This window comes from Syngnathus leptorhynchus, chromosome 1, assembly GCF_054491065.1.
Source record: "Syngnathus leptorhynchus isolate UIUO chromosome 1, UIUO_Slep, whole genome shotgun sequence".
Classification (NCBI taxonomy): Eukaryota; Metazoa; Chordata; class Actinopteri; order Syngnathiformes; family Syngnathidae; genus Syngnathus; species Syngnathus leptorhynchus.
The window spans coordinates 16,848,168-16,876,093 of NC_141195.1; the positions used below are offsets into that span (position 1 = coordinate 16,848,168).

Below are 27,926 nucleotides of genomic sequence, written 5' to 3' on the forward strand. Positions count from 1 at the left end.
CGATCGTCCCCATGGAACCCATTCTCCGTTATTCACGATTTTTTTATACCGTTTAATCAATTGCCAATTAAAAAAAAATAGATGTGTGTGGTTCCCATCCTTTGCAAGGCCTTGCCTAGAGTACTCAGGGTCAAATCAATAAAGGTGTTTGGCAGCGCCGTCCAGCATCTTGGTGGCATGGAAGTTGATGGAACTATGCTAAAGTGGATGTAACGTCATATAATTCCGTGATAGTTGTAATGTAATGTAATGTAATGTAATGTAATGTAATGTAATATCAGAATGAAAGGGCGTCTTAGGAACAGCCAGAACTGCGATAACAGAATAAATTGCATCGTCTATGCATTTGTGGGCCTTGCAGGCTGTCTGGTGCTCACAGGCAGCAAATAATATTTGTGGCAATTTAACGCAATGATGTTACAATGGCGAAAAGATGATGAGAAGTCATTTTCAGTTTTCATTTCACGAAATGAGCTTAACTTTGACACATACAACATGGCGGGAAAGTTGATGTACGAGCCGGCGCTAAAGGCGGTGTTATAGTTTATTTCTATGGTTAAACCCACTGTTCAAGAGAGGAACTCCAAACTAGGTCACGGTTCTGATTCTGAATTCAGGTCTACTTTCTGGCAAGACTCAAATGGTTCCAGCTGATCCTTCATTTCAGGTACTTCCGTTTCGCTATCAAGCGGGTTGTGCAAAAACTAAAATAGACGTTCACGTTTTTACATTCTTGACCACGTGTAGGTGTTGATTATGTAGTTTATTTGATGTAGATTACTTTTCAGGCGCTGGAGTTAGGGTTAACGGAATGCATTTTACGACAGTTCTTTAAATACAGCAAATAAACTTGGATAAAAGTCCAATCATATATATTATATATATAATATATATTACATAATTGACAGTATTTTTTTAAACATTTGTTTTGAATTATTTGTACTTGGGTAAAACAAAAAGTACATGAAATGTACTCAAATAAAAACGTTGAATAATTTTACTTTTTTTTTTCAAATACAAGCATCTATAATTCTACAAAAATAGTTTCCAATTCTGCCTAAAATACAGAGAACAATGCAACATATTAATATGCTCAGTAAGGATGAATGACATTGATGCCTTTGTAATTCTCATCATTTTAGTCGGCTCTCCTGAATCATGGCTCAAATCTTCGTCTATGGCACTCTGAAGAGGGGGCAGCCAAACCACTTCCGCATGCTAGACAAGAGCGTTGGAGCTGCGGAGTTGCTTGCCTCTGTCATCACAACTGAGCGGTTCCCCCTAGTGATCGCTGATGACTACAACATTCCTTTCCTCCTCAACCTCCCAGGTCAAGGTCACAGGGTTCATGGCGAGCTCTATCGAGTGGACGAGGCCTTGCTACATTACCTGGATGATTTTGAAAGTATTCCCACCATGTATCAGCGAACGCCGGTGACACTGGAGGTGAAGGAGTGGCTGGGGCGAGCCGACGATGAGGAGAGGTCTGTGGCGGGGAGTGTCACTGAGGCCTTTGTGTACAGTACGACGACGTACCAGCCGGACTGGCCTTCGCTGCCTCACCATGAGAACTATGATTCCCAGGGTGATCACGGATTTCGGTATATACGCCATTAAAGCTGTTCATCCTATCGTGCTGAATGTTTGTGCACTACCGTCTTCTGCAGTGTTTCTTAACCTGAAGGTTCTTATTGTACACTACATACATTATGGATATGGAATGATATATGTAGATACATTTGTATAGTTGCAGGGATAAATAGCCTTGTGAGGGCAACCATAACTAATTAAAAAAAGTTTGACACTCCACTATGAGTGCAACTGAATGTCATCTTTACGCTACTGTTTTGCCTGAACAAAATTGTACAATTGTATCCTGCTCAAAAGGATTCTTTTCTACCGTGTTGTTCTAAATACAAAACGCAATTTCTCCTGAGTACAAACAGATTGTTGTCTTTATTTAGAATAGAAAAATGTCAGGGTTGTAGAAGAAAAATCCTTCTGAAGATTGTCTGTTTAAGTGAGGCACAAAAATGTGGCAATAGTAATGAATGGAAAAATCAAGCAAAGCAGATCGTTTCACAGTGTATCAAAGAACTGTACAAAAAGCTGCTGCAAAATAAAAACAATAAAAGATGTGTTCTCTTTGAAAGTGGCACTGCAGTCATGTATTTAAATTGTCATTGAAAAAAAAAATCAATTTACAGCAGGGGTCACCAAACTTTCTTAAACCGAGGGCTACTTACCGAGTACTGGTTAAGGCAAAGGGCTACCAGTTTGACACACACTTCTGTAATAGCCAATTTGCTTAATTTAGCTTTAACTATGTGTTATTATTGTCATTTCCAGTTGATTTAAACAAGATTAGCAAAAATAAAATAAATAGATGCAGCTCACTGATAAGTGCTGCTATTTGAGCTAATTTTAGAACAGCCCTGCGGGCGACTCACGTGGTCCTCACGGGCGACCGTGTTGGTGACCCCGATTTACAAGTATATAAATGATCATCTCTAACCTGTGCATGAAATGATTTTAGACCTACAGAATACAAACACTCGTGGTAAATGTTAGGTCGGGTTTGTGATAAGAATGTGCATGGCTTGCCGGGAGGAGAAAAAAATGGCATCAAAGAAGCTGTGCGGAAAGTGAGTGGTGGCAGTGAAGAACCTCCCAAGTATGTGTCGAAGGTGAAAGTGAAAAGATGATTTATTTGTGGGTATTAATTAGTGCAAAGTGGCATGATTTGGTGTGTCTTTTTGGCTTGAAAGCAGCTGACAATCCAGATCTTCACCCGGGGGTTATCAATAAAGGTCTTTCCTGTTGCTTGGCAGGGAACGGCTCGTGGAGCATGTGGCACTGCGGATCACCTCCATCCACCTGGTGAAATATAAATATATATATTGATGCTTACAATGTACAATATGTGGATGTTTTTGAATTTATTAGTAGGCCACTGTTTACCGTTCAAATGTGTACTCGCTCTCCGATCTGAAATAGTAGACGTGGGACTTGAAGTGAAGTTTGAAGACATAGTCCTTGTGGATGTTCTCCGACTCGGATGGAACGGTGACGGAGTAGCCTAGCAAAGGAAGGCTGGCCAGAGGGTAGTCATCCTGTTGGGAGACTGCAGTTGTTACCTTTATTCAGTGGAATATATGTTGCAAATCTTAAAGTGTCAAGTCCCAAGTTACTGTGGCAAAAGTCAAGCGGGCCCCCTGACTACATCTTCAAGCCAATTAAGTCTTTAATTGGGTTAAGAAAGTTCATTAAGTCAAATTGTATGACCTTGCACTTTGTATTATTACTTAATGTTAGTTAGCTGTACAAAGCCAGTATGTATTTTTTATGGGCTCAAAGGAGTGTCTGTATTGTCTTTTATACTCACTTAAATGACTAACTGATAGAAAGTTTAGTTAATGTTTGACCGGCAGTGAGCTGAACTGCGTAGCTTAGCTGTGTTTAGCTTGTGTTTTATAGTTACGGACCAAGTTAGTTGTTGTAGTAGTTGTGTGTCTGAGATGCCATTCTCTCTCTCCCAATTCAATCAATAACAATGATTCATAATTGACTCGTAATCTTCCACATGTATTTCAAGTCTCAGTAAATATCGCTCAGTTCTTCATAAGGTTGCACTAAGAAAAACCCTAAGTCCTAAAACTGGCAGCAGAATGAATAAAATTAATCATGACTTGTCTTTTTCTATTCTCAAACCTGGTGTGACTTGTAGAAAAAGAGGCTGAAGTTGGTGAAGACCACCCAGAGTTTCTGCCAACCATTACTGTTTTTGAACTTTCTCAGGAGGTTCCCCGAAAGCTGGTTCTGGAAGAAAAAAGGGCAGCAGTAATGTGAATATTAACAAGAACCAGGAAGGAGCCGAATCTTACATGCACTTGCGGTACTCTTGTACCTCCACAGCAATACTGAAGTCCACCATGGACACACTGGTGTTGCGATGCCAGCACACGTGCACGGTGGTGTTACCGCGCTGAGCTTGGCGCTCGAGAGATGAACGTGAACCACAGAGCTCCTCCTCGGACTCGTGCTCGGCCCCACCTTCCTCCGGCAGCTCTGGGGAACAACAGATACGACTGCGATGAAAACAAATTAGTCCACAATGGTGCCTTGAGATTTTTTCCAAATCAGTCATTTTTGTTATGGTAGCTTTGAAACTTTTCTTTGAGTTGTGAGTTATACTGCTCCCCCTGGTGGCCAAGTCAAGCACATCAAAAGGAGCCTAATTCATTCCTATGGCATTCAGTGGTGCACTTAGATGTTAGATTTGAAGATGCTGCCATCTTGTGGCGCAAAGTCTCGAGCTCAATCGTGAGTGATGTGAGAAAATGACACAAATTGCTTTTTCAATTTCACGTAGATAAAATAACTTTGATGAGCTTTCCGATTCAGGCCTGCAACGTTTTAGTGCAAAACGGAAGTCTTTGAATGTGCGTAGCGATGCGTCCTTACTATTATCACAAGGGCTGGTGGAGAGGAGATCCATGTGAGGCCCATTGCTCTGCTCAGCCAGGTCAATGGCCATCCTGATGTCCTCCAGCCACCGTTCCATCTCGGCAGCACAGCTGAGAAGGAGGAGAGGAGGATCTTCATTGAACTCTTGCAATGAGGTCAATTACAAGCTTGCAATATGAGAGGTGTTTCAAGAAAAGTCCACAAAATTTGGTAATTGCTTTGGACACTTAAAATGAACGAGTTGTACCTAGCTGCCACCACCACCGACTGCCGTTGTCCATAGAGGGTAAAAGCATGAGGGACGCCCCACTCCTCTTCACTCTCAGTAATCTAGGTATATTCCAAAAAATATGTGGTATCACTCTGAATCCATAAAGATCCAATCCAACAATATAGAGTGCAATACCGTCATGCCAAAGAGGGGTAGCTGGCCATGGACTTTGAATTGGTTGGATGAAGTCATTCCCCGACTAGTATACACTAAGGAATCGCTGAACTATAGAGAAAAAGGCAAAGAAAAAAAAAAGTGTAATTATTCATTTTGCACCTACTTACATTTAAGATAGCTCGAAAGCATCTTTGATGTCATACCAGAAAGAACATCCTGTGCTGCAGGCCTTTCCCAGAAAGTTTATTGAGGCATCCAAGTCTGATGAACTCCTGTCAGGCCAAGAAAATCACACATAGATATAGAGATATATATAATGGAATTATTGACATCCGCTAAACCAAGTGTTTTACCCTGCCGGGGATGGCCAGATTATCAATGCCAGTCAGATCTTTCTTCAGCTCGAGAAGCTTTTGGAAATTCTCCATCTTCATCATGGTGCCTTGCAGCTGCAGCACCATCTCTGTGATGTCCGCCAGGGCCGCTGCAACAGGCAGACAATAAGCGAGGATAACATTTAGAAGTAGCCCGTTTGAAACTACAAAATACATTTTCCCTAGAAATTGCATGTGAACATTGAAGAGCTGATGCGAAACTAGACTCGTGTAGTTGTACTAAGTTCATTTTGTTTCCCTTGTCAATCCCTTTTTTTTGGTTCTTTTATCACAAACAATTTTAATTTTAGGTTATATTACCTGACGTGTTTCGGCACGTACTCTCTGATGAAGGCGGAAGTACATGCCGAAACATGTCAGGTAATATAACCTAAAATTAAAATTGTTTGTGATAAAAGAACCCCCCCAAAAAAGTGATGGACTAGTGTATATTATAGATATATTAGTAAATATTTTTCCTCTGCTTATTTCTTCAATATTCAAACATGTACAGTCATTTTGAAGACAGCAAAAGTAGCGCCGAGACTCGTTACCTCTGCTGTCCCTAAAATCTTCATGAGTAGGCGGGTAGTGCTTGCAGAGCCTCTCTAGGATGAGCTTGTAGTGAAGCAGACGATGGAGCGGCCGCAGCAGGAAGACGTTCAAGGGGAGGTAGCACACCTTCTGCTGCTCCAGTTCTCCACACAGAGCCTCCGCCTTGCGACTGGACCTGAGAAACACAAACGGAGGCGGGGCTTAACCCACCACTCAGAGAATATTGGTTGGTCAATTTTGACTTACCGACAGGTACGTTCCAGCTCAACCAGGCACTCGGAATGTTTCTGCAGATGAGTCGTCAGCTGCTGCAAATGGAATACAGAATGTGGAGAATTGCAGGAAAAGGTTTATTTTATAAAAAGGCAACGGTAGCAGTAGTTCAATTACCCTCAGACTCTGAATGTTCTTCAATAGAACATCACCGATTCGTTGATAGTCTCCCTTGATGTGTGCATTGGATCGACCCTCCCTGAAAGTAAAGTTGACATGATGACATCATTTACGGCTCACTATTCATACAATTTGTAATATCTTGAAAATATTTTTGAATTCAAGCCTCCTTGGAGTCTGATATCAATACTGACCATTGTGCCAATCTCTGCTCCACTTCCTTGAGGAACCCTTGGTGGAATTTGTAGATTGGATCATAGTTGCCTGATATCAGGTTGCGAACAGCGACTGGAAATGCTTCTTCATCTTTCTCTGCAATACGTTGGAAAGACTAGGATGGACACAAACAAAAAAGGAAAAAGAACGAGGGTGAGGGGAATCGACAGAGAGACAGTCCAGACAGGCAAAGGAAAGGGAGGAAGGGTGGGAGACATTTTGAAAGTTTACTTATGCCAGCCAAAGAAAATATTCAAGAGTTTTAAAAAGCACTCAGCACACGCCTTTCTCCCACATCAAAGTAGCTAAAAACCACCCTTGGGAAGCAACAGCTGACTGAGCAAAAAAATCAGATTAGGACTCATTTTTGTCCCAAACCAAGGTCAGCAGGACTCTAAAGTAATTTCCGCTAAGTAACTTGTGCCATGAACCTTCTTTGACCGACTGCTGATCTTTATTCACTGGACCTGCTACTGTATGTTCACAGATGGTAAATGTGAAAGTCCATAAAAAAAAATCAGCACTCACAAAACAAGGCATCAGCAGCATCTAAACATTTTGGTCTTAATGAGCAAACAATTTACAAGTTGTTGAACTTTACAAGAGGCCAGTTAACACTTAGACAGCTGGAAATGATCAGGTGGGAAGAACGTTTTTTTTCTATCTATTGGCCTCCTTACTTCGGTGACGACCTGCAGTTCTTTGAGGTAGGTCCGCTCGGTGGTCAACAATTCCTTTGCGATAAAATAGGCCTTGTCTGTGGGAAACTTCTGGACACAAAACAAAATGGTGGCATGAAATCATCTGACCGACTTTTCTCCTTTATTGTCTCGTATGCCCACCTTCCTTCTGGCTTCATCCTCATCCTCGTTCCGAACGTATCCGGCGTCACCGAGGAGGGGGCTGGAAAGCGGTGACAGCTGACTCGGGGGCACCACACCGATAGGAACCTCTCTGTTCAAAATGCCGTTTGTTTTCAGCGGGGACGCCTCACAAGTAGGACTTCCTGGGGGAGGTAAATAAATGGAGAGGAAGATTAGGGAGCGCCAGTAAGAGTTGAAAAGTGAAGTGAGCGGTCAACACTCACAAGGAGTTTGAGTGAATATGATGCAACACAAAGTACTTCAACTACTGCGAAAAAACTCACTGGCAACTCGTATACATCTATCATCACAACTACTACATCAACAGAAAGACTTGAGCAACCAGGCGATGAATTTCCAGATGATAGAAGATCCTCACAAACCAAGATACAGAACTACATGTGTTAGTAGTGAGAACAGGGTTAGTCGCAAGCCGAGGCTTCTGAAAGAAAACACATTTCAAGTCGTTCATGCTTTGCCGTGGCGGGATTGCAGTCGGACTCGACGTCACTCTACTCTACAAAAGCTAACTACAAAACTATGATGTCATACTTGCCCAGATGTCAAGTTCCAAGAGTCCACATGCTGGTGGATAAGCACTGAGTCCGTAACTACTTACCGGTGTGCTCGAAAACATACACAAACACAAGCAAGTCAAAACAGTGCAGGAGCCATCGAGCAGAGCACATGCACACGACGGACCGACACAAAACAGGTTGTGGACATCTTTTCTCTTCCGGTTTTTAAGATTGTAGGCCGGGCGGGGGCGGTTGGACTCAGGGACAGAGAATTCCCAACGAGTATTTTTCTGAATCATGCACATTTTCTTTATTATTAGATTTTTTTTTTTTAATTGATGCAGGTGGAGAAAAATAGGTTACAGTGTTAGGTTACAGAGATGAAGGAAGAGTAAAGCAAGCAGATTTCAATTTTAAGGTGGAAATAAAAAAGGTGACAGATGTGTAAAAACAGCAACAAGAGTGAAACCCGGAGTATCTTCTGCACACTTATTTTGTGTGTGTCAAGATTGTGGACTACATATTTAACAGTTCTATGGGGACCTTTGCAAATCTAGTCATTACTGCAAGGTTTAGAATTCAGCAGAAAACAAATAAATATCAAACACAAGCTAATTCATGTAATTCAATTCAAAAAACAACTATAGGAACATTTATATGAGCAAATTAAGCTCTGATTATCCTGAAAAAGTACAAAATCACAATCTATCATGTCACGATCTAGCTGACGTATGTACAGCATATTACAATGAACACAATGTATGGGCTGTCTTTTTTTTTTTTTGATGAGAGGAAATACAAGAGGACTCAACTCCAGTATGTGCGTGATTGTACATCCGTCCTCGAACAAAAGAAAAAAATCCCACATGAACAACTTCAAAACGTGCGGTAAGGTTCAAATATTCGTTTGCACTTACAATATGCATTACATGTAACTTCACTTGTATCCATCCGTCTGTCATCCCCCCTCCCCTCCCCCCACCACCACCCACTGGAGTTGAGGCAACTTTGTTTTGCCCCTTGTGTGCACAGTGAGGAAACATAGGACAAATGGTTCCCAAATGTTTGGAAACATACAGCAGTGTAAAAATAATACAAGGCGTTGCCGTATATCAGGATCACTAAGCTTCTCAAACATTCAGGAATCACTTGAAAGCCTTTAACAGTGAAAGCCAAAGTGAGCAAGAAAAGAACTGAATGACAGAAAAGGTGCTCGTCTGATTAACATGCATTTTGAAGCGGGGTGGTTGGGGGGCGAAAAACACAAAACATGCTTAAAAAGAGTAACAGTTTGTCAGCAAGGTGTCAGATTGTAATAATAGTCGGCTTTCGTTCAGAAGCATCCTTTGGTGATGCAGGTTGGGACAGAGTTCACTAATGTGGCAACACCACAATGGAAACTTAAGCAGGCCCGAGAATTTGACTCCAAGGAAAGAGCACACACAGTGCAACGTGTGTGTGCGTGTACTTGCATGCCAGGAGCCAAGCCAAGCAGACAGCATGAATGGTCACAGGTTAATGGGTTCATGTTGAACTGGTGAGTACAGACTGGAAAAGACCCGTCAGCCATCGACGTTGAGCGAGCCCCACTTATCAAAAATACATGGATAGAAAGGTTATTGGAACTGCCACTAATCTATTCAAATAGTTCGGCATCGAAAATACTACAAAAGTCTGGACCGCAAAAAGACCGTGCAAGTATGAAAGTGCTCCAAAAGGCCAGTGAGCGCGCTGCTACTCCTGTAACAAGTGCAACAAGTGTTTAAGAAGGACGATTATCCTAAACAGCTGCCCTCTCGAAAATGTTCACAGGTGACAAGAGTCAGGACGGGCACAGACGTACTAAAGACAAATATCTCCTTCATATCACTTCAACTAGGAATCAGCGGCCTTCGAGAAACTGAGTTGGACAGCCTTGGTTTAAACAAATGACCGCATTTCTATGCCTAGACATAAAAGGTGGCAAACACTTCATTTCTCTAAAAAAACAACAACAACGGGGTTATGTAGGCTACGTTAGTCTTTTCGATTTAGAATTCTTGTATTCTTCATACTTATGGCACATTGTTAAACCTGCAAAATAACAACCTTGCTGGCAAGATCTCCCTGTTAACATGATGCCAGGCAACGGCTTGGAAACTTAGCCTTCGTTGTTAAACTCTAACTGCGCCCCCCATGCAAAGTCAATTTGAACATTATCATTATTCCTTCATTTTGTCCATGAATTTCATGATGTCACCCACCGTCATCAGAACTTCAAACACGCACACACAGAGCAAATGGCAGATCTGGCATCCCATAGTGGTCACGACTTAACATTCCCAACAACCACATTCAAACAACTCAGGAGCAATATATACAAGGGGGCATTTCTTCTGAACTTGTGAGTTTGCTCACTTATACTGAATTTGTGAGAATATCAGTCAAAAGTTACGAAATGTTGAGAGAAACCAGTATTACTCTACAATAGAATTCTGGCTCCCGTTATTACCAGTATTTCCAATCTAAACTCGCATTGATAGAGGACATCAATTTCTTACTTCCAATCTCAATTACAATATGGATAAGCTCTCAAAAGAAGTTGTTGGGTTATGAAAACATCAGCAAAAGGCTTGGTGAAAGAGTAACGCAACTGCTGGTGTTATCTCAATTGGAAGACACACAAAATTAGTCTCGGTTGCCCTCAATCTGGAGCTCCATGCTGGTTATTGCCAAAGAATGGGGCAAAATCCCTTGTGAGCTATGTACAATCCTGGTGACCACCAAGGTGCCACTAAATTACATTGTTCTAGGCAATTATAATCTATCACCATAATCAAAAACAATTAGAGACTAAATTCAAGCAAATACTAGTTTTGCTTGCGGTCTAAAATGCGCAATAACCCTTAAAACAAGCAAAGTAATCGTTAAAGTGAGCAAGAGAGCCGCGATTCATTGCCCTTAGCAACTGAAAACGCGTCCGCCGACATCATCTGCATTGAAGTTGTAGCAACCTCGTTCCGCCTCTCCATCATGACCGTCCACCATCTGAAGACTCCCAAAGGAGAATTTACAGCGCGGAAGCGGGGACGAGCTCACGCCGTTGGAGTTGACTGAATTCATAGAACTGACAGCGGCGGGATTGCCAAACATTAGCGGGTGGCCGTAGGCGCTGCTGCCCGTTTCCGACTCGGTGTCGCTAGTGTCGCTGCCGCTGCTGGTGGAGCCGTCAATCATTTGAACCGTTTGGTTTAGATTGTTACGATTGTTTTGAGCCGCCGGGCTTCCGCGCTGGCCGAACAGGCGCTGCACTGTACTGGAACGCGGCTGACCCGGAGCCAGGAGGTTCCCGCTATGATTATTGTTCGTTATAATCATTCTTCGCTCCAGAGGGGCCGAACAAGGGGTTTGAGCGGGCAGCTTGGCGTGATAAATGGGAGTGGACCCGAACTGGCTGAGAATGAATGGATCGGTCTCGGAGCGATTCCGCATGTTGTTGTTGCACTGCTTGGCTAAATGTGCAGGCGTGCGGTTGGAGATGATATTGGCAGGCGTGTAGCCGCTATAGTGGTTAGGCGGCGGGATAGCGGGCGCCTCGACGGGGGCAGCCCCGGGACGTTTACTGAAATAATGCCCGGCGTCGTCCCATCGAGGGTGACCGTTTGTGAGCTCGCTTTGACCGAGCGAGTTTGTACGATGGTGGAAGCTGCTCATCACCGGGCTCGAGCACTGGCTTTGAGTGCCCGTTCCGAAGGGGCGACCCGGGGTCACGCCCCTTTTCTCGCGAGCCTGAAATATCTCATCCAGCAGCGTACTATGAAGCGGAAGGCGGCTGTGATAAGAGCCGCCGTTAATATTTGACAAAGTGTCATCGTCGTAGCTCCCGTTAACCTTGCTGCCGTTTCTGTTGGCCGGCGTACTTTGCCGCTGCTGTTGCATCAATCCCGGATGGTTAGTGTGGTAGAAGCCGTTAACGAGCCTGAACAAGTTCCCGTTTGGGCCACCGTTAGAAGAGTTACAACCGGCGTGCTTATTGTGCTCGTCATCATCGGTTTGGCTACAGCCCGCGCTGCTTTTTGTCACATCGCATTCACTGTCTACGTCGCTGCAGTCTATGTAAGGGATGGAAGAACTGCTGCCTTTGTTTGCCCTGCAGGATGGACCTGGATTGAGGAGACGCTTGTCCGGCGCCAAGCCTGTGCCTTGGTGATTGTGCCTGGTATCTGCGCTGTTATCAGCGAAGCCGTTGGTGGCAGACGTGCTCCCCGGCAGTTCCTGCGCATCCTTCGAGTCTACTCGTCTGGCCGAGTCTGGTAGATCTTCCATCGGCACAGATGTGACACTCTGAAAAAGAGTGGAGGAGATGTTGGGTTTTTTTTTTTTTTTTGGTCTTCGCTTTTTAATCTTCAGTAATATGAATCCGTTACCTCTTTTGGCACTCGGAAGGAAGAGGACTGATGGGGCATGTTGCTACTGGACAGAATCTTACTGTGCTTCCTGATAAGGGTTGACAATTGAGGTCAAATCACATGCAAATATTTGGCAAAAAGTTGAAGCGAGGACAAAAGTCTCACCTTTCAAACGGAACTTTTTTCGGCTCGGAATCCTTCACATAATCAATGATCTGCTTCTGAGTCCGACCGCTGCGACAACAGGGCACAAAAGGATGACTCTACACGTACTTGCACATACACACAATACTGTGTAAAATTTTCCAAGGTTGCTACCTGAATCGAAAAGAGGATCCTCTGGTGAAGAGGATGGGCTTGGGTTTGGGCTTGGGCTCCTCAAAGAGTCTAAAGAAGGCGTGATACTCCACACAGATCTTCCAGAAGATTTTGCAGCAGTCCCTGCTGGCCATTGCAAACTCCAGCGTGTCGTGGTGACCGCTTTGCTGGAAGAAGAACAAGAGGTGGGCATAAGGAAAGCTGGAGCAAAAAAGCAGCCACACAACAAAAAGGGGGCAGGAATGGAAATGGTTCGGAGGTCACATGAGCAAGGTCGGGAGGAACTTACAGCGGGGTCAGCTCTCAGCTTGATAAGAAAGCGTTTGCGTTTGAAGCTGAGTTTGCGAATCTTGGACCAATTGAAGGCATTTATTTTGGTGTAGCCCTGAAAGGAAAACAATCTCACTTTATAGAAAGATTCTTCTGTTCATTTTGACGTCATCATCTCTCAACAGCATTTTGGGGTAAAATCTGAACTCATGGTGCATGGATGGTACCTGGAACACTAGCACCCCAGTGTGGGCCACAGCCAAGCTGAGTTTGGTGCCCTCGCGATCCTTGGCCGGGTGCAGACGGACACCGTACATTTCAAGTCGCCGGGCGATTTCCAGCAACTGGTAGTCTGACTCTGCGGGGGTCTGTCCGCTGAAGACGAGAGGAACGGGTTCATCGAGCCGCTGGTTAATCTCATGCTTATCTAGCTAATGCCTTGTTTAATAAACAGTCTGCGGTTAACATAACAACAGCGTGAAGGTGGGTGACGTGTCAATATTTGGAAATAGCGTGTTTTACGTTTGAGTGTTTGCATTAACCTCGAATTAAAGCGCAGTGATGAACGAGGTGATTGGGGAACGCTTTAAATATGTGGCGAAATCAGATGGCGCTGACAAGCTTTGTTTCCCTGTAAATCGGAAAATATCTTCCTGTTTCCTGTATACGCTGCTGAATGAGCCACTTCCTTCCTGCCTTGGCTGAGCGATGGGGGAAGGGAAAAGTGGCGAGGAGCGGGCCGCTTGGGCTTTCGGTACTTATCTGCCGACACTTTTAACTTTTTGTTTACGCAAACTGTGGAATAATGCGTGTCTGTTCACCAAAGTGCAATTTCGGAGTATGTTTGCGGATTGATTGGGAATAAACGGATGTGTGCAATGGAAAAAAAGATAGAAATCTACTGGAAGGTCGTGATCGCGAAGTGGGTGTGTAGTGTGCCGGATAGAAAAGACGTCTGTGTTTATAAATCCTGACACCCTTGTGGAACGGATGCCCAGGCAGATTAGGGCAGCTCAGAGTTTAACAAGCAGCTCAAAGTGTTACAATTTACACATGTTTGCGGTGACAGTCGGTGATCTTGTCCCGGATGGCGTCTTGGTCTGGCAGGTATTTATTGTGGAGGAGATGCTGCCAGCTCTGGGTCTCATCGAAGTCTCCTATCTCCGCTGAATTTGGGGAAGGACGGGAGACAGATGGAGATACGGGAGTTAGCTGAGCGGAGAAGGCGTGGTGGAAAATGCACAGTGCAGTAACTGGCTTCATTTTGATGACAATATGAAAAGAGGAATCGATCAAATAATTTATTAAGACTTATCACTGTTAATTAAAACTTCATGTGCATTTAGGCTAAGTGGAACGGTGCTCAAGCCGTTCCAGCAGATGGAGCTGCACCAACAAGTGATTTTCCAATCAAATGATTTTTTTTTCCGGACTTGGCAGAGGTATGCGCTCAGCTGGTTTCTATTCTAGTTCTACTTTTAATCATCTCCCCATGTAGTAATGCTGTATGGACACAAAAATGATGGTTGCTATGGCAACCAATAGACTTTCCTCAGCCTGCTGTGCCGCATCCTTCTGTCCACACCATGACTACATTCATGTGGTCAGTGAAATCCAAATGGTACCATTCACACTTAAGATCCTGTCAGTCCTGTCTAACCTTGTTAACATTGCTACCATAGTGTACTGTAGTTTATGAGATAGAATAGTTTATTTTTATGGATGATTTCATTTTTTTTTTTTTTTACATGGGATGCTTCTTGCTCTTACACTGGATAATGTGGGAGACCATCAGGGCGGCGCTGGAGTCATTACAGATGAGATTACCGCAGGCCAGGTCACGCTTGATCTGCAAAGCAAACAGGTACCTGTAGGCAAGCAGGAGCAGATGGAAGAGGGAAGGAGAAAAGGTCAAATGGAAGATAGGTTAGTGGCCAAGAATTCTCAAAATCAATGTCAATACTTTGCTGTGCTTACGATACACGTCATAAAATTTGAGAGCATCATCATGTTGAATAAAATCTTGATGTCTTTAATGTCTCGATTTGGTCTGCATGTACCAGTAATCCAGCGATTCTCAACTAGTGTGCCATGAGAGATTAGGTGTGCTACATCAAATCTCATAATTGGTCTGAAAATGATTATTTTCTACAAATTCTGCATATTCGCTCATCTAGCTATGTTGTTGACATAGCGTGACATGCCCAACAGAGAAATGTTCTTCCAATAGATAACAGACGGAACAATAAATCTCTGTAATCCACCTGCTGCTATTCATACAACAGAATAAATCTGGGCGTCCTAAGTACATCAGATTTGTGTTGCACTAAATAAAGCCAGATTTCACACAACTGTTTAATAAATGCGTGAGAAAATCCTCATTTATGCACATTATGTAAGGCTATGTTCAAAATTTTTACCATGGCTCAATAAAGTTTGGGAAAGAAGGAAAGGCTGAAATAGTGAGAAAGACACAAAGAGGTCAAATAAGAATTTAACTTCCTGCTTGTTACTGAAGTGGGCCACTCTACAATAACAGTCTGAGTGTTCAGAGAAATCGAGCTACCAAACTAGCCGAGTTTTGTGCACCACCAGTAAATGTGGTTGACATTTAACTTAAAATGCAGAGCAGACACGATTTAGAATTTATCACTTCTCCGGTGTGTGTGTGTGTGTGTGTGTGTGTGTGTGTGTGTGTGTGTGTGTGTGTGTGCATGTGTGTGCATGTGATTGTGTAACCTACTGAGTCAGCTCCTCCATGATCTGTGTGTGGTCAGGGGGGAAGAATTTGACCACAAAACGAAGAATGGTGTTCTTTGGCCCTTGAATGAGAGAGAGAGAGGGGGAGGGGGGGTATAAGTTAGGAAAAGCTGCTGTATACTTTTAGTCATCTTATCTTTTTGAGTCAAATACTGTAGTATAGCAAACATCAGACCTTGTACTAAACATTGAAATGGAATGATGGGTTCTTTAGTTGAACTTGATGATGTCACAAAGAAGCCTGGGATTAGAATTGCAACCTGCCCTAATATTCTTGATAGCACTTATAGTTTTGTATATTTATTTATGCCTTAGCATTTAAACCTTGGGCATTGTCAAGAACTTATTGTACACGTGTAAATAAAAAAAATAGTTTTTTTACAGAGGTTCCATGCATTATTGTGTCTTTACAAACATGACACTTCCTTTGAAATGGTAATATAACACATTCATGTAACATACGTCGGATCTGCTTCATCGTTGGCTTCAGCAAGTCCAGCCACACCTGTGTGAAGGTCAGAGTGCAACATTGAAGTCAAAGTTACCAAGACATGTTTTCAAATGTGTCTCAAACGTCATGCGCATCTCACAGTCATCTTGCGTTGGTCCTGGTACTCCAGCCCAAAATAGTCTCCCTCCGCCAGGTTGAGATGGACACAAATTAGGTCAAAAAGCACTTTGCCAGGGGAGCGTTGCTGGAAGAGAGATAAAATGAAGGAATTAGTTCTTACTGAACTTGTGGCCTGAGGGCACAAGGGTGGGGAGAATAAGTGGAGATAAGAATCCATCTTTGTGTGGGCCTAATTAAATGCTTCACAGCAGAATGAGGCGGCAACCTTCCCACATAATAACGTTTTCCAAACGACAAACTGCTGATCTTTAACCCGACTGACAAGTGTAGGGTTTGGGTGCACAGCGACCCGAGTTTAGAAACAACCAAAAGACCACAGGAAAAATCTGCGAGTCCTTCGTCCAGTGGTCTCAGCTGTGCTCAAGCAAATGTGCGATGCCAAAACACACAGAGCTGTGGAACCAAACCCAAAATTACTGGGATATTTTTTTTTCTGTGACTGGGCGGCAAACCAGTAGGACAGAGATATTTAAAATACATATTTTAGTGATAATCAATGTCTGAGAAAATGTTATTTCAAATATCAGAAGACTGATGCATAATAAATCCACAAGCACGAAGAAAAAATTGTTCGTTTTTCAAAGAAGAAATGGCCGATAATGATGATACACAATATTAGTAGTCCTACCGGTTCTTAAAATTAAGGTTTTTCCACGACAGTTTATGCCAATAAGTCTTTGTGTAATAGGCAGTGACAGGCTAGTGACTCTACACCACAAAATTAGATCATCAACATACTCAAATTAATCTACACAGAAATAATAGTCGATGAAGTGTAATTAATAATTGGTCTAACAAAACATAGGTGGATGGATAGCTGGATAAAGGCAAAATATCTGAGTATTTTTTTCTTTTTCATTAAAAAAAAATCCCAAAACACAATAAAAAAAAAAAAAAAGTTCAGTTAGATGTAATTGTCTATACTACAAAGATTTGAGGTGCATTGAAGTCAAATAAAAATGGTTGAACAGAATTATTTATTTTGATTTGGTTACTGAATAGCTCCTAAGATCCCATGAAAAAAAAAGAAAAGCAAAAAGAAGAATCAAAGTGGCAAAGGTGTGAGGCAAGTAAGTCTAACACCATCTGGCTACCGTGTGCGTACGACCTTCTGCTTGTGTGTGGGCAGTCTGCTTGGACAAACATGCACTGACAGACAGACAGACAGGCGCGCCTACAATAATAGTGAGCACCACCATGCTGCTGAGTCAGTCAATGAAAATTCACTCATAAAAAAAAAATTCATGACATCACAACCTGTGTGTGTTGGGATGACAGAAAAAGCTGCCTTCCAAAAAGCCTGCGATTATCTCTTACTGAAAATCCCAAAAAAGTGTGATTGCGACATAGTGATGGAAAACAAAATATCAACCGACTGCCTGTTTTGAAAAGAAAGGAAGTCTCAGCTGCTGATATTTTTATAGGAACCTTTAGGAATGCTTCAAGGCGATATTATATGTCAAAATGACTGCGGAAAGAAATATTTGGGAGAAATGGTGGGATGAAATATCAATGATACGACTTTCATCAACACATACCGGATCACCATAAACATTTGGACAACCTAAAGACCCTCACTTTAACTGTGAAGAAAGGGAAAGCAATAATATCTCCAAACTTAACGTTACCATGAAAGACAACAACCAGCCAGTGAGTGGATTCCTCTTTCAAACAGAAGCCCAAAAATAGTTTCCTGCATTGTAGAGCAGTACTTCAAATATGTGCAAGTGGGATTCATTTTTTTTTCTTCTTATATTTGTTTTCTTTTTGGCAGGGGTGGTGGAGTCACATGACTTCATGACACAAACACAATACACAAGCGCTGTCAGTTCTGTCATATTTTTAACTACAATTGCATACTGAAGGATGAACCAGATAAACCAGGATTAACCGACGATTAACCAGTGGAAGTATGATTTCCCTCATTCTGACTGAACCTGCCAAGCTGTGGTCAGGGCAAGCTGGGTTAGGTTTTACATAAGCTGAAGTGTGACCCACACCATCACATTTAGAATAATTAGAGAGCTGCAGAAGTGGGCCGGGCTTCAACTGTCCAGCCGACTGTCCATCAGTGAGCCAAATGGGAATTTGGCGACATGCCTGGAAAACATCATACAAATGTCTGGGACTAAAATATCCAGATTTAGCTCTCAAAATCTGATCCAGATTTGGATAAAACAGTCTGTCTCTTTGAAAGTGACTTTCTTCCTCAATTGTCCTGTTGTGCAAGAAGATACAAAGTGGAAGGAGAAGTCAATAGATCATTTTCCATCGCAACAAGTGGCCAATAAACAGTGGCTCCACGTCATTTCCATGCAATTTTCATGTAGTGACTCATGCGGCTTTTGCAGCAGACAAATTATAGTGATCCTGCTTCTCGATTCAAGGAGGCTGCATAAAACCTAAGGATCCTTTCAAAGAGTATTCCAATTTTTTATTTTTTTCTCCACCGTGACGTACACTTCATTGTCAATTGAAGACCAGCCTGTTTCATACGCAAAATCCCAGAAGTCATATTTCGACCAGCTGTACAAAGTATGATTTTCCTCCTTTAACAGGGCCGGAGATCCTTTGGAATTTGGCTGCTTCAAATTCAGGCGAAATATTTTAACACCATATACACATAGCATAAGACGACACTACGATCACTATCCAGCTCTAATGGCACTTTGCATACATACTGTGCATATTATGAATTGATTTGTCTCGATCAATAAAATAGCTTACATTCTGGCAAACCAATAAAAACTCATTCCTCCTTGAACATAGGAAATGCAGCTTAACTCAACTTAAAACAAAACATGAGATCTGAAGAATTCAACTTGCTGAAAGCACCTTGGCGTTCATCCACCTGCCCTCTGTTTTTATAAAACTTTTATTGGTTTATTTCCAGCCAGGAATCATTTTGGCTATTCCTCCAGTATTTCATGTCACGCTTCACTTCTCAGCCAAGCAAAATATTCTCCCCATCTGTGCTCGCACCTTTGTTTTTATGAGTACCAGCCTGGAATTGCTCCATCGAGACGATCATGAAAAGGGAACGTTTTGAATATGTCATGAAGTGTTCCAGCAGCTTTTCATTTGGATTTGTTTCTTGCCTTTTAGTATTTTAGTACTTTTCAAAACGCAGTGAAAGAAGATTTGGAAGCACGGAGCACCCCGTGATCTGTAGAGAGACGAACACAGATGGAAACCAGATGGGTGAGTCTGATGATAAGAACCCTCTGAAGAGGAAGAAGAAGACGAAAACTAAAGAATAAAAAAAAGAAAAACATTTCAAGCGCTACTCTGGTCCCCTACTGCGAATTTTCACTGCAGCTGTTTATCCAGCGCACGGCACAAAACGGTGTGCTTTTTTGTTTTGACTTTAAACATGACCGTTACTTGGCCGCTCCACAGAAGAAAACTCTGGAAAAGACTGCAAAGAAGCTTTACCACTTTTCAACTTCAATCTGGCCACATTAGTAGCAGTCAAATGCTGTTATGTTCAAACGTTGTACAACACTAAACAGAGGTCGAACTGACCACACTGCATGTTTGTGCTCCACAAAAAAAAAAAAGCTAAATATTTTTCGTGTATAATGAAGGGGGGCAACATTTAGCCAGACAGCTGGGAGAGGGCTCCTCCTTCCTCGTCCGTCCACCAATCAGAGTCTCGCGTTCAGATTAGGTTAACCGGCTTAACCCTGTTGGCAAGATGTCAAAGTCACTTCCTCTATCACACAACCAGATGGGGGAATAAAGTCACGTACACTCCAGCATGGTGACCTACTGTACCTGCTTGGACTCACAGCAAGTCATTATGGGCAATCATCGGAATGAAAATGCCTACAGGTGAACGAACGACTGCGACGTGTTGGTGTGCATCTGGTCTCTTGTGTGATGCCTCGCAGCATAAATGAGAACAAATTAAGTACATGCACAACGTTGTTCGATTAGAAAAAGCAATTAGCGTGCTATGCCTGACGGCAGTGGTGTGTCGTCTGTCTCCCCCACTATAATGAGCCTCGTAAATTTCATGACTCTCGGAGGGAGACACACTCTTCATGTAGCAGGACGACCTTGTTCTGAAAATCCAAATTGTCAAGATGCCGACTAACCAAATGGAGTGCATGTTTTTTTTGTTAATTGACTAAATAATAATAGTAATAATAATAATGAATACAGTTCTAAAATGAATTATTATTGCATTATTAAAACAACAGATTTAACATTATTTTCCATAAATATTCACTTCTCCAACTCAAGTAAAAAAAAAAAAAAGTCTAAATCATTTGTCCATCTTTAACAAAAGACAAACATGTTTAACAAAACAAAAAATGAATGTGATAACGTCCACCCTTCTTCTTGCTTTGACAAAAAGTCCAGTTATGTAAAATATTTGGTCTCTAGCATATAATCTTCCGTGACGACGGAAATGAAATTGTCCTGAAGTGCCTCCTCACTGGGGGATATCATTCACAGCATTAACAAAAACAACAAGGGTCTCATCTGCAGCCATGCACACGGGACAGAGTGTGCTAGGACCACCCTCCATGGGGGACGGGACGGATACGTGTGGCGAATGCCCTCGTCTTTTGAATGAAAAAGCTCTATTTCTCCATGACAGCATGCGGAACAGCGCTCAGGCCCTTGTGCTGGGCCCCATCCCGCTTTGCCTTCAGATACAAGTTCTTCAAAACCAGCACGTCCCTCTTACTTCCACGTGGCTCGATGTGCAAAACACACGAGATAAATGGAAGCTGTCACGGGCCGCATTGCTATTCCGAGCGCTGCTTTAACGGAAGTCTCCGACCACAGGAATGGGGCAGGCATATTGCGTAAGACAGAAACATTTGTGTGTGTGTGGGATGCTGGCATGCTGCTTCCTTCTATGTGATCAATTGCCACGGGAAAAAGCAAGTCCGATACGCTGCACTTGCTACAATGTTATTGATTAGTATTCCCATTTTAAACCTGTGGTTTGTAATCTTCTCTCCTGTCACCTATCATGATTTGATCTCTTTTGCTCCACCCATCTCACACAATCATAAATCCACAATCCAATCATGCAACAAAGACCCCCCCCCCCCCCCACAGTAATCCTGTTGCGCTTGAACACGCACACCCGCCTTGGACTTTAAAGCCACTGGCGTCCACCAAAGATGTCAGTCATGATGAGCACGTATTGGATAGTCTTATAGGGATTTAGGTCAAGTCAGATTGCCGGATGAGAAGAAATTATTGACTAATTAGGGACTTGAGGTGGGGACTATTCTTTCAGGAATCTGTAGTTGTGGCTCTTTGTGCGTTTTGACGACACAATTGGGACTCTCAGAGGCTCGGTGGGGGGGCATTTTTCAAAGCGAAACTTTACTGCTCCGGAGGGAATATCATGTCTGCAGGATTGTGTTTGAGTGCAAATTAGCAAATGGGAATACAGATTCAATTTATTCGGAATGTCCTGCCGTTGCAAAAGCAGCTAAATAAGATTTCAAGTCATGCGCCTTCCATAATGAACACCATTCTCCCTCATGTGTGTCCCAGCTGATTTTATTAAAAGCAGAAATAGCTTTTCGGATGAATGCCTGCATGTCCGAAAACTGGACCGTACTGAAAGGAAATGAAACAATTCTTCGAAGCAATGCCAGCTTAATCAGTGTGAGCTGCTTATCTTTGCATTCACATGTTAGGTGGGACAACTGCACAAACATGGGAGAGGACATGATTAAGTCAGACAATGGATCCCTTGTTTTCACAATCAGTGATAATAAGAGGTGATCATGTTTCGTTCGTTCCCTGTCATTTGAGACACTTTTTCTCTGACAATTTAATCAACGGAAACGAGCAAGCTAAAATGAAAACGAACGTACGCCACTATTGGGCAGACAGTAATTTGTCGTCTTCCTTCCTCTGAATTGTCACATTTCCACAGTTGAATGACACAATGAGTGATGGAATTTCCAGAATATAAATAAATGTCAGACTGCATTCTTTGAGTAAATGTCATCATTATAGCTCCTGGCCAGCCTCCCCGAGGAGCCTTTTCACCAAACAGCATTACATCAGATACTCTCATCATTACCAATACAATTGGTTTCTTTGAACTAGGTTTTTCAATACAATTGATGTGAGTGACTTCATGAGGGTATAGTTACATATGGCCTAATATGTGACTAATGCACTTTGTTAGATTATAGGCGTGAGTAAAGCAATTTATGATGGTATATGTTCATATTGTATGTTAGATATGTTAGTAATAGTGTACAGTGCACCTTGAAACACAAATTTGGTTGAAATGAATGGAAAAGACAATAAGCACTGATTCTTCCAAAATATTTTTTCATTAGGAAAACAGCACTCTAGCTATAATATTGTAGATTAGTAGAAACAAGTTTAATATAATTAAATAGACTAATAAATAGATAAATAAAAAGGCGCATTTCGCATTGCATTGCAGCCAATAGTAGAATCTGGGTCGGTTATTGCTCGTGTTGATGTTGCAAAAATCGAGATAAATATCGATTATTAATATATCATTCTGAATTGAATGAGTGAAGGGATTGTGACTCATTTGTACACTACTGTCTACATGTGCTGCTTCACCATTTGTGTTCAAATATCTGATTGTTGCAGTAATGCTATTTGTTAGCGTTTTGCAATATTTGTGTTAAAATAAATCGACTTTCCCAAGCCAAAGCTACTTACATTTATACGTGTATTAAATTAAGCCTGTTTTGTAAAGAAATTGGTTGTAGTTGTAGTAATCTGTTGTCTGCTTGGCACAAAGTGAGTTGAGTTCACTGCAACCATACAGAACTTGTATCTCAAATGTTTGCTCGTAGCCAAAGCAAAAAAAAAAAACTATAGGTGTCAATAATGTCATTTATTTGTGTATAATATACTGCATACGCATCTATCTCTTTTCTTAATTTTCTTTCTTGCCAGAGGCAACAGATAGAAGTGAGCACAGTGTCGCTATGCTTGAGTTTGTATTCTGTTCATGGTTCCTGACAAAACCAGAAATAAACTTACTGAATACAAACAAATAAAAACTCTTCCTGCTTATTCCCAGGAGAGAGTATGAAATAGGCCTCAAAAGGACACTGCCAAAAAGAATGGAAAGACAAAAGGAGAAGCAGAAACTGCTGCGCCCAAAAGGCTCAACTAACAGACAACAGGACGTCTCAGACAGGTGTTAGCAGAAACAAGTCAAATCTCAACACTTCAATTATGAAACTGACTCAGAGTAAGAACCGCAGACTTTACTCACTGATATCTGGAAGACTTCCTGTGTGTCATCCAACATCTGCACCCTGATGGAGACTTTTCTTCCTGGTGCCTGTCCAGGTGGACTCAGACCAGGCTCCAGGGTGGACACCCCAAAACTTTCAGGAGCGCCCAGCCTATGTCCGGCCGTGGATGGTCTGTCGGATGGTTCGACCATGCTGCCTGCTGCTGCTGCTCTTGATCTGTTCCCGTCTGCTGAAGAAACAGAAGAAGGGCTGTTATTCTTTTCCAAATGGCTGGCAGATTGTGTCTGTTTTTCCAAATGAAAGCGGCTGTGACCCTCCCCAGTCAGCCGTTTGTGTATTTTTATATTCTGGTCTTTAAAAAACAGGCACATTCCACTTGGGCATTTCCGCAGACAACCAACATTTTACATTGCGTGATATTTTCTGGCTTGTTTGGGTGAGTCAACTGCATAATAAAAGATTCCTTTATTGTTATTCTGTATTCTTTGGTGGCAGTCTAAAACATTTTGAAAAATTCACGGGTGATTTTGTTTCCGACTTGGGCCGATGGCATGTGCGTAAAACTGCGGTGAGACACACACGGGTGGGATTTATGGTGTTTTCCTACAAACCAACCCGTCGAGACTTGTCAAAGCTTCACAAGTAGGGCAGATGAGACACGGTCTGAGAATAGACAAAGACACAACCCCCAACCAACACACAAACCTTTCAGCAACCCCCCCCCCCAACACATCTACCCCACACATGATAAACCTCGGCCTCAGACAATAAATATCCTCTCAGACCGTCGGCGACGTCACGTCTGAGGAATGTTAGAGGTCAATTCCGACACATGTTTTCAAGCTCTAATTGACTGAAGAAGAAATGAAAAGAGCTTCCTTTTCTCTCTTCTTCCTCCATGATTCCATTTGGTGACATGCAGACCGGAAGAACACCACCCCACCCCAAGTCCTTGAGTATTAACGTTTGACATGTAGTCTGGATGAACCTCTTAAAAGAAACATCTCCATTTTATTGCACAACCATTTGAAGGCAAATACAATCAACCGATTTCCGTAACACCCAATGAGACTTTGATCATGTCACGAGTCTCGACAGGTATTTTGTTTTAAGGGTGCCTTCTCCTGACTTTGAGCTTCCTTCAACAGCGTCAAATAGTATTTATATTAGGACTCTTCATATTAGTCTGATGTTGTTTTGTACTCGCTGTGTGTTTCTTTTTCCTGTGGGACTCATGACTTGCAAGTGTGACCAAGCTTTCCCCCCCAGTATGTCTTGACACTTGGTAGTTTTGAGAATTCATCGTAACCAGAATAGATTCAAGATTCTCTATGCTACATTTAGCATAGCATAGAATTTGTTGGTACCCTGATTGGTTAGAAAAATAACATTGTCCAAAGTATTGTTGCTTATCGTGACATATTTCAACAAACTACATCCTTATCAATTTCAAGTTATTAAGATTTATTTATGAAATAATTCACTACCATTGACGGCTATAGACGTCAAATATCCGTTTTAACTGTGCTGGCAGTGAACGCGTTAATCGAGGGATACCAACAATTTCAACCTCGCACTTATTACACCCAGTGAATCTCTTTCTTTCGGCTTGATTTTGACAAAAGCGCATCCCCCATCAGCGGATCCAAAAGAATTGTGAATATTGCAATTCTACTAAACATAAGCAGATGTGTTGGTCCTTGTCTTGTCCTCTGTGAGGTTGCAAAAGAAAAACAAATCATAAGCGGTTTAAAGGCATCCTCAACTTGGTGACATTTTATGTAAACAAACTTCTACAAGCTAAGCAGCGAGTCCACGAGTTCAATAGATTCAGATCCGGTATCAGTCAGAATCTCCTCTATGACGGCAATAATAATAATGAAAACCCTTCACCAATATTGCGGATGACTCACGCTCGTTGTTACTTTGACCCATTTGTCGGATCAGCGGCTTGAGTGAAGAGAGGAAATGGGGAGGCGGTGAGAGGCGACAGGGGAATACTGAGCAAACTAGTCACATGGGCACAAAAGAAACTACTGTGGGAGCTTCCAACAGCGACGCTTTCACAAGGAGGGACACTCACATAGCTTTTGAACTGGTGTTTAGTAGAACATTTCCCAGGGGTTTGAGGGATTCAAAGCCAAACGCTGGGGTTCCCAAGCAATTGTGTGGGAGGGTCGATTTGGGAGCAACAAAAAAGAAAATGCGGAAGGGAAGAGTTGCATTGGACAAGATGAAAGGACGGGACTTCCACTACACATCTTGGCAAGCAAAACCACACGCGTTCTTCATGATGTAAGATGAAGGATGCCATAAAATGCACAAACGACAAAGAACTACAAGACTGTCTAGAATGGGGTGTCCAAACGACCCTGTGGAGTCGATCTTAGCAGCCATGGGCAAATGCTAAAAATAAAATTTCACACAGCTTGCAACCCTACTTAAAAAAAGATTGGGGTGGGGGGTTGTTGTGAAACGTGTGGGTGTAGAAAAAGTGCATGTGGGGGGGGGGGTGATGCCCTTGATGACGACTACTACGACGACTATTAATAATAAAGTGGGGCTTTGAGAGAGTAGATGAAATGCATTTACGTCACTAAGGGGGTTGGGGGACGATGTGGATACCCCCCTTCCCCAGGTTGATGCCCAAGGCCACCGCCCCATTGGCTCCACCCCTTGCAAGCCCTTGGAGTCCCCACCCCCACAAAAAAATTGTAATGATCTTTTTAATTTAAACCCCCCCCACAAATAAGTTATATAATTACATTTATTTAGTAGGTTTTCAACAGAGAAGTCCAAGTCACCTGATTTTTAGCCAATACTGAGTCCCAATCCAAAATATTGGCAATGTATTAAAGAAGTCATGTCAAAAAAATTATGAAATAATGTGTTCAATGCAGCCCCACAAGTCGAAACATGATTTTTGCATTAAAATTGCATTTATGGGATATGAATTAAGCACCAAAATCCATGCATTTGATCCCTTCCTTTAAATTATTTTGACCTAAAACTACCACACGGCATAGACATCAATACATCGAGCTTGTGATAATATCTTTGTTAAAGCCACCATTGTAAAATGACACGTGGCTTGTACTCCAACTGCATGTCTGATGTTTGTAACAACCCAATCCACGTCGAAACCACAAACTAATTCAATGAGGTAGAACGGTATCAAACACAAACACTATCTGAAAAACCTTGTAAGGTAACCATCCGGCGTTTGCTACGATTACTATTTAAAACTATTTTGCAACACCAATGTCTGCAAAAACTGAAATTCTACAGTTGGCCATAATGCAATGTGAGAAAAAACAAAACCACAAAACAATTCCACAGTTAGACTAAAACAGTAGCTACATGTCTGCTTAATACTTTTTCAAATCATAAATTATCAATATATTAATATATATAAATTAATATCAGGATTATGCCATTCTGATGAGTTTAAATCAAGTGTGTTGAAGGGAGAAAGCATCTAAAATAGGATAGGGGCCGTGGAGGACCACAGTTTTGACGCCTCTGAATTCCCTAGCAGTTTTTAAGAATTACTATAATACTGTACATATAATATCAATATCTAACTGCTTGATGGAATACAGTCGAAGATGGTCAAAGTGGCCCTTGCATCCTTATATTTTTCTGTATGGGGCGCTCGGAGGAAAAAAGTTTGGACAACCTCCTTGCTGTACACCGTTATAATTCTTGTTTGCAGAGTGAAAGGCCAAGATGTAGGTTAGCAGAGTAATCCTTTAGGCCCTAGTAAAGATGTAAGTAGGCTAAGGATTGCGACGTGTTGGCCAATATTGATGTTGACGTTTTGACAATGACAAGCCTCTTTTTTCTTGGGGGGCAGTAGATCGCCAATGGAAACTCATTTTTGGACAAAGTTGTGAGAAAAAAAGATGTAAAATGATGAAAGCAATAGAGGAGCGCTACCATAAAGCAAAGTGGTTGCATTACGGGTTCGGTGAATGAACAGAGCGCACATTTTATACCAAAAATGCTGGGTCATCAAAAACGTCAATTCACACGCGGTTACTCATTCGTTTCGCCACGAATAGTCTCAACGAGTCGCCGACGAGAGTCTACGTATAACCTGGCTGCATAATCCGGATAGAATGATTTCCTCACCCCACTCCTCTTTACCGGGTGCTCCGTTGGGTTTGAGGTATTATCCGTCACCGAGCGGCGGCCGGCCGGTCGGTCGCTCGATCGGTCGGTCGGGTTCCCCGTAGTGAAGCTTTGCTCTCAAGTGGGACGGTGGCTCTGCGCAGCAGCCATTTAGACAAATGCTGGAAAACGTGCAGCTATCCGTGCTTTCTTTAGGAACAATAAGGAGCAGCGCACCGCCTCCAGAAGCCGCCCGGTGGGACAGCGGCCACACTCGTGGAGCGGCGCTGTCACGCCATCTCCTGGAGAAAAGGAATGTATGACATACTGTCCGCTGCATGGCAGGCGACAACAAACGCAGTCTGTCATATAATCTCCATGTTTTATAATAAAACAAAGGCTGTGCTCTCAATAAATCATTCATTCTTCCTACTGGC

The 27,926-nt window shown here is 42.4% G+C and overlaps 2 protein-coding genes across 2 annotated transcripts; one reads left to right on the forward strand and one right to left on the reverse strand.

Annotated features, from left to right (window-relative positions):
• Positions 1 to 56: 56 nt before the first annotated feature.
• LOC147062296 (gamma-glutamylaminecyclotransferase-like) lies at positions 57 to 2,155 on the forward strand. Its single transcript, XM_085912803.1, has 2 exons — positions 57 to 667; positions 1,143 to 2,155. Exon 2 carries the CDS (start codon positions 1,159 to 1,161, stop codon positions 1,615 to 1,617), a length of 459 nt encoding a protein of 152 aa, XP_085768929.1. The 5' UTR covers positions 57 to 667; positions 1,143 to 1,158; the 3' UTR covers positions 1,618 to 2,155.
• On the reverse strand, positions 1,936 to 27,791 carry LOC147062297 (FERM, ARHGEF and pleckstrin domain-containing protein 1-like). The gene is made up of 28 exons (XM_085912790.1): positions 27,511 to 27,791; positions 23,394 to 23,605; positions 16,101 to 16,205; positions 15,973 to 16,015; positions 15,494 to 15,572; positions 14,521 to 14,618; positions 13,802 to 13,916; positions 12,978 to 13,125; positions 12,770 to 12,865; positions 12,481 to 12,647; positions 12,328 to 12,396; positions 12,181 to 12,250; positions 11,917 to 12,097; positions 7,236 to 7,399; positions 7,074 to 7,163; positions 6,372 to 6,508; positions 6,175 to 6,256; positions 6,031 to 6,092; positions 5,784 to 5,959; positions 5,209 to 5,339; positions 5,059 to 5,127; positions 4,874 to 4,963; positions 4,715 to 4,797; positions 4,465 to 4,577; positions 3,908 to 4,068; positions 3,712 to 3,819; positions 2,962 to 3,113; positions 1,936 to 2,877 (listed from the first exon to the last, which is right to left on the reverse strand). The coding sequence occupies exons 2-28, from the start codon at positions 23,565 to 23,567 to the stop codon at positions 2,802 to 2,804; spliced, it is 3,039 nt and encodes a 1,012-aa protein (XP_085768916.1). The 5' UTR covers positions 23,568 to 23,605; positions 27,511 to 27,791; the 3' UTR covers positions 1,936 to 2,801.
• Between the last annotated feature and the right edge of the window lie 135 nt (positions 27,792 to 27,926).

Coding starts and splice junctions, on each gene's coding strand:
- LOC147062296 (XM_085912803.1), top strand. CDS start 1,159: ATGGCTCAAATCTTCGTCTATGGCACTCTGAAGAGGGGGCAGCCAAAC.
- LOC147062297 (XM_085912790.1), bottom strand. CDS start 23,567: ATGGTCGAACCATCCGACAGACCATCCACGGCCGGACATAGGCTGGGC. Junction 12,648..12,769: donor AGCTGAGAGCTGACCCCGCT/GTAAGTTCCTCC, acceptor TTCTTCTTCCAG/CAAAGCGGTCACCACGACAC. Junction 4,964..5,058: donor AGCACAGGATGTTCTTTCTG/GTATGACATCAA, acceptor TTTTCTCTATAG/TTCAGCGATTCCTTAGTGTA.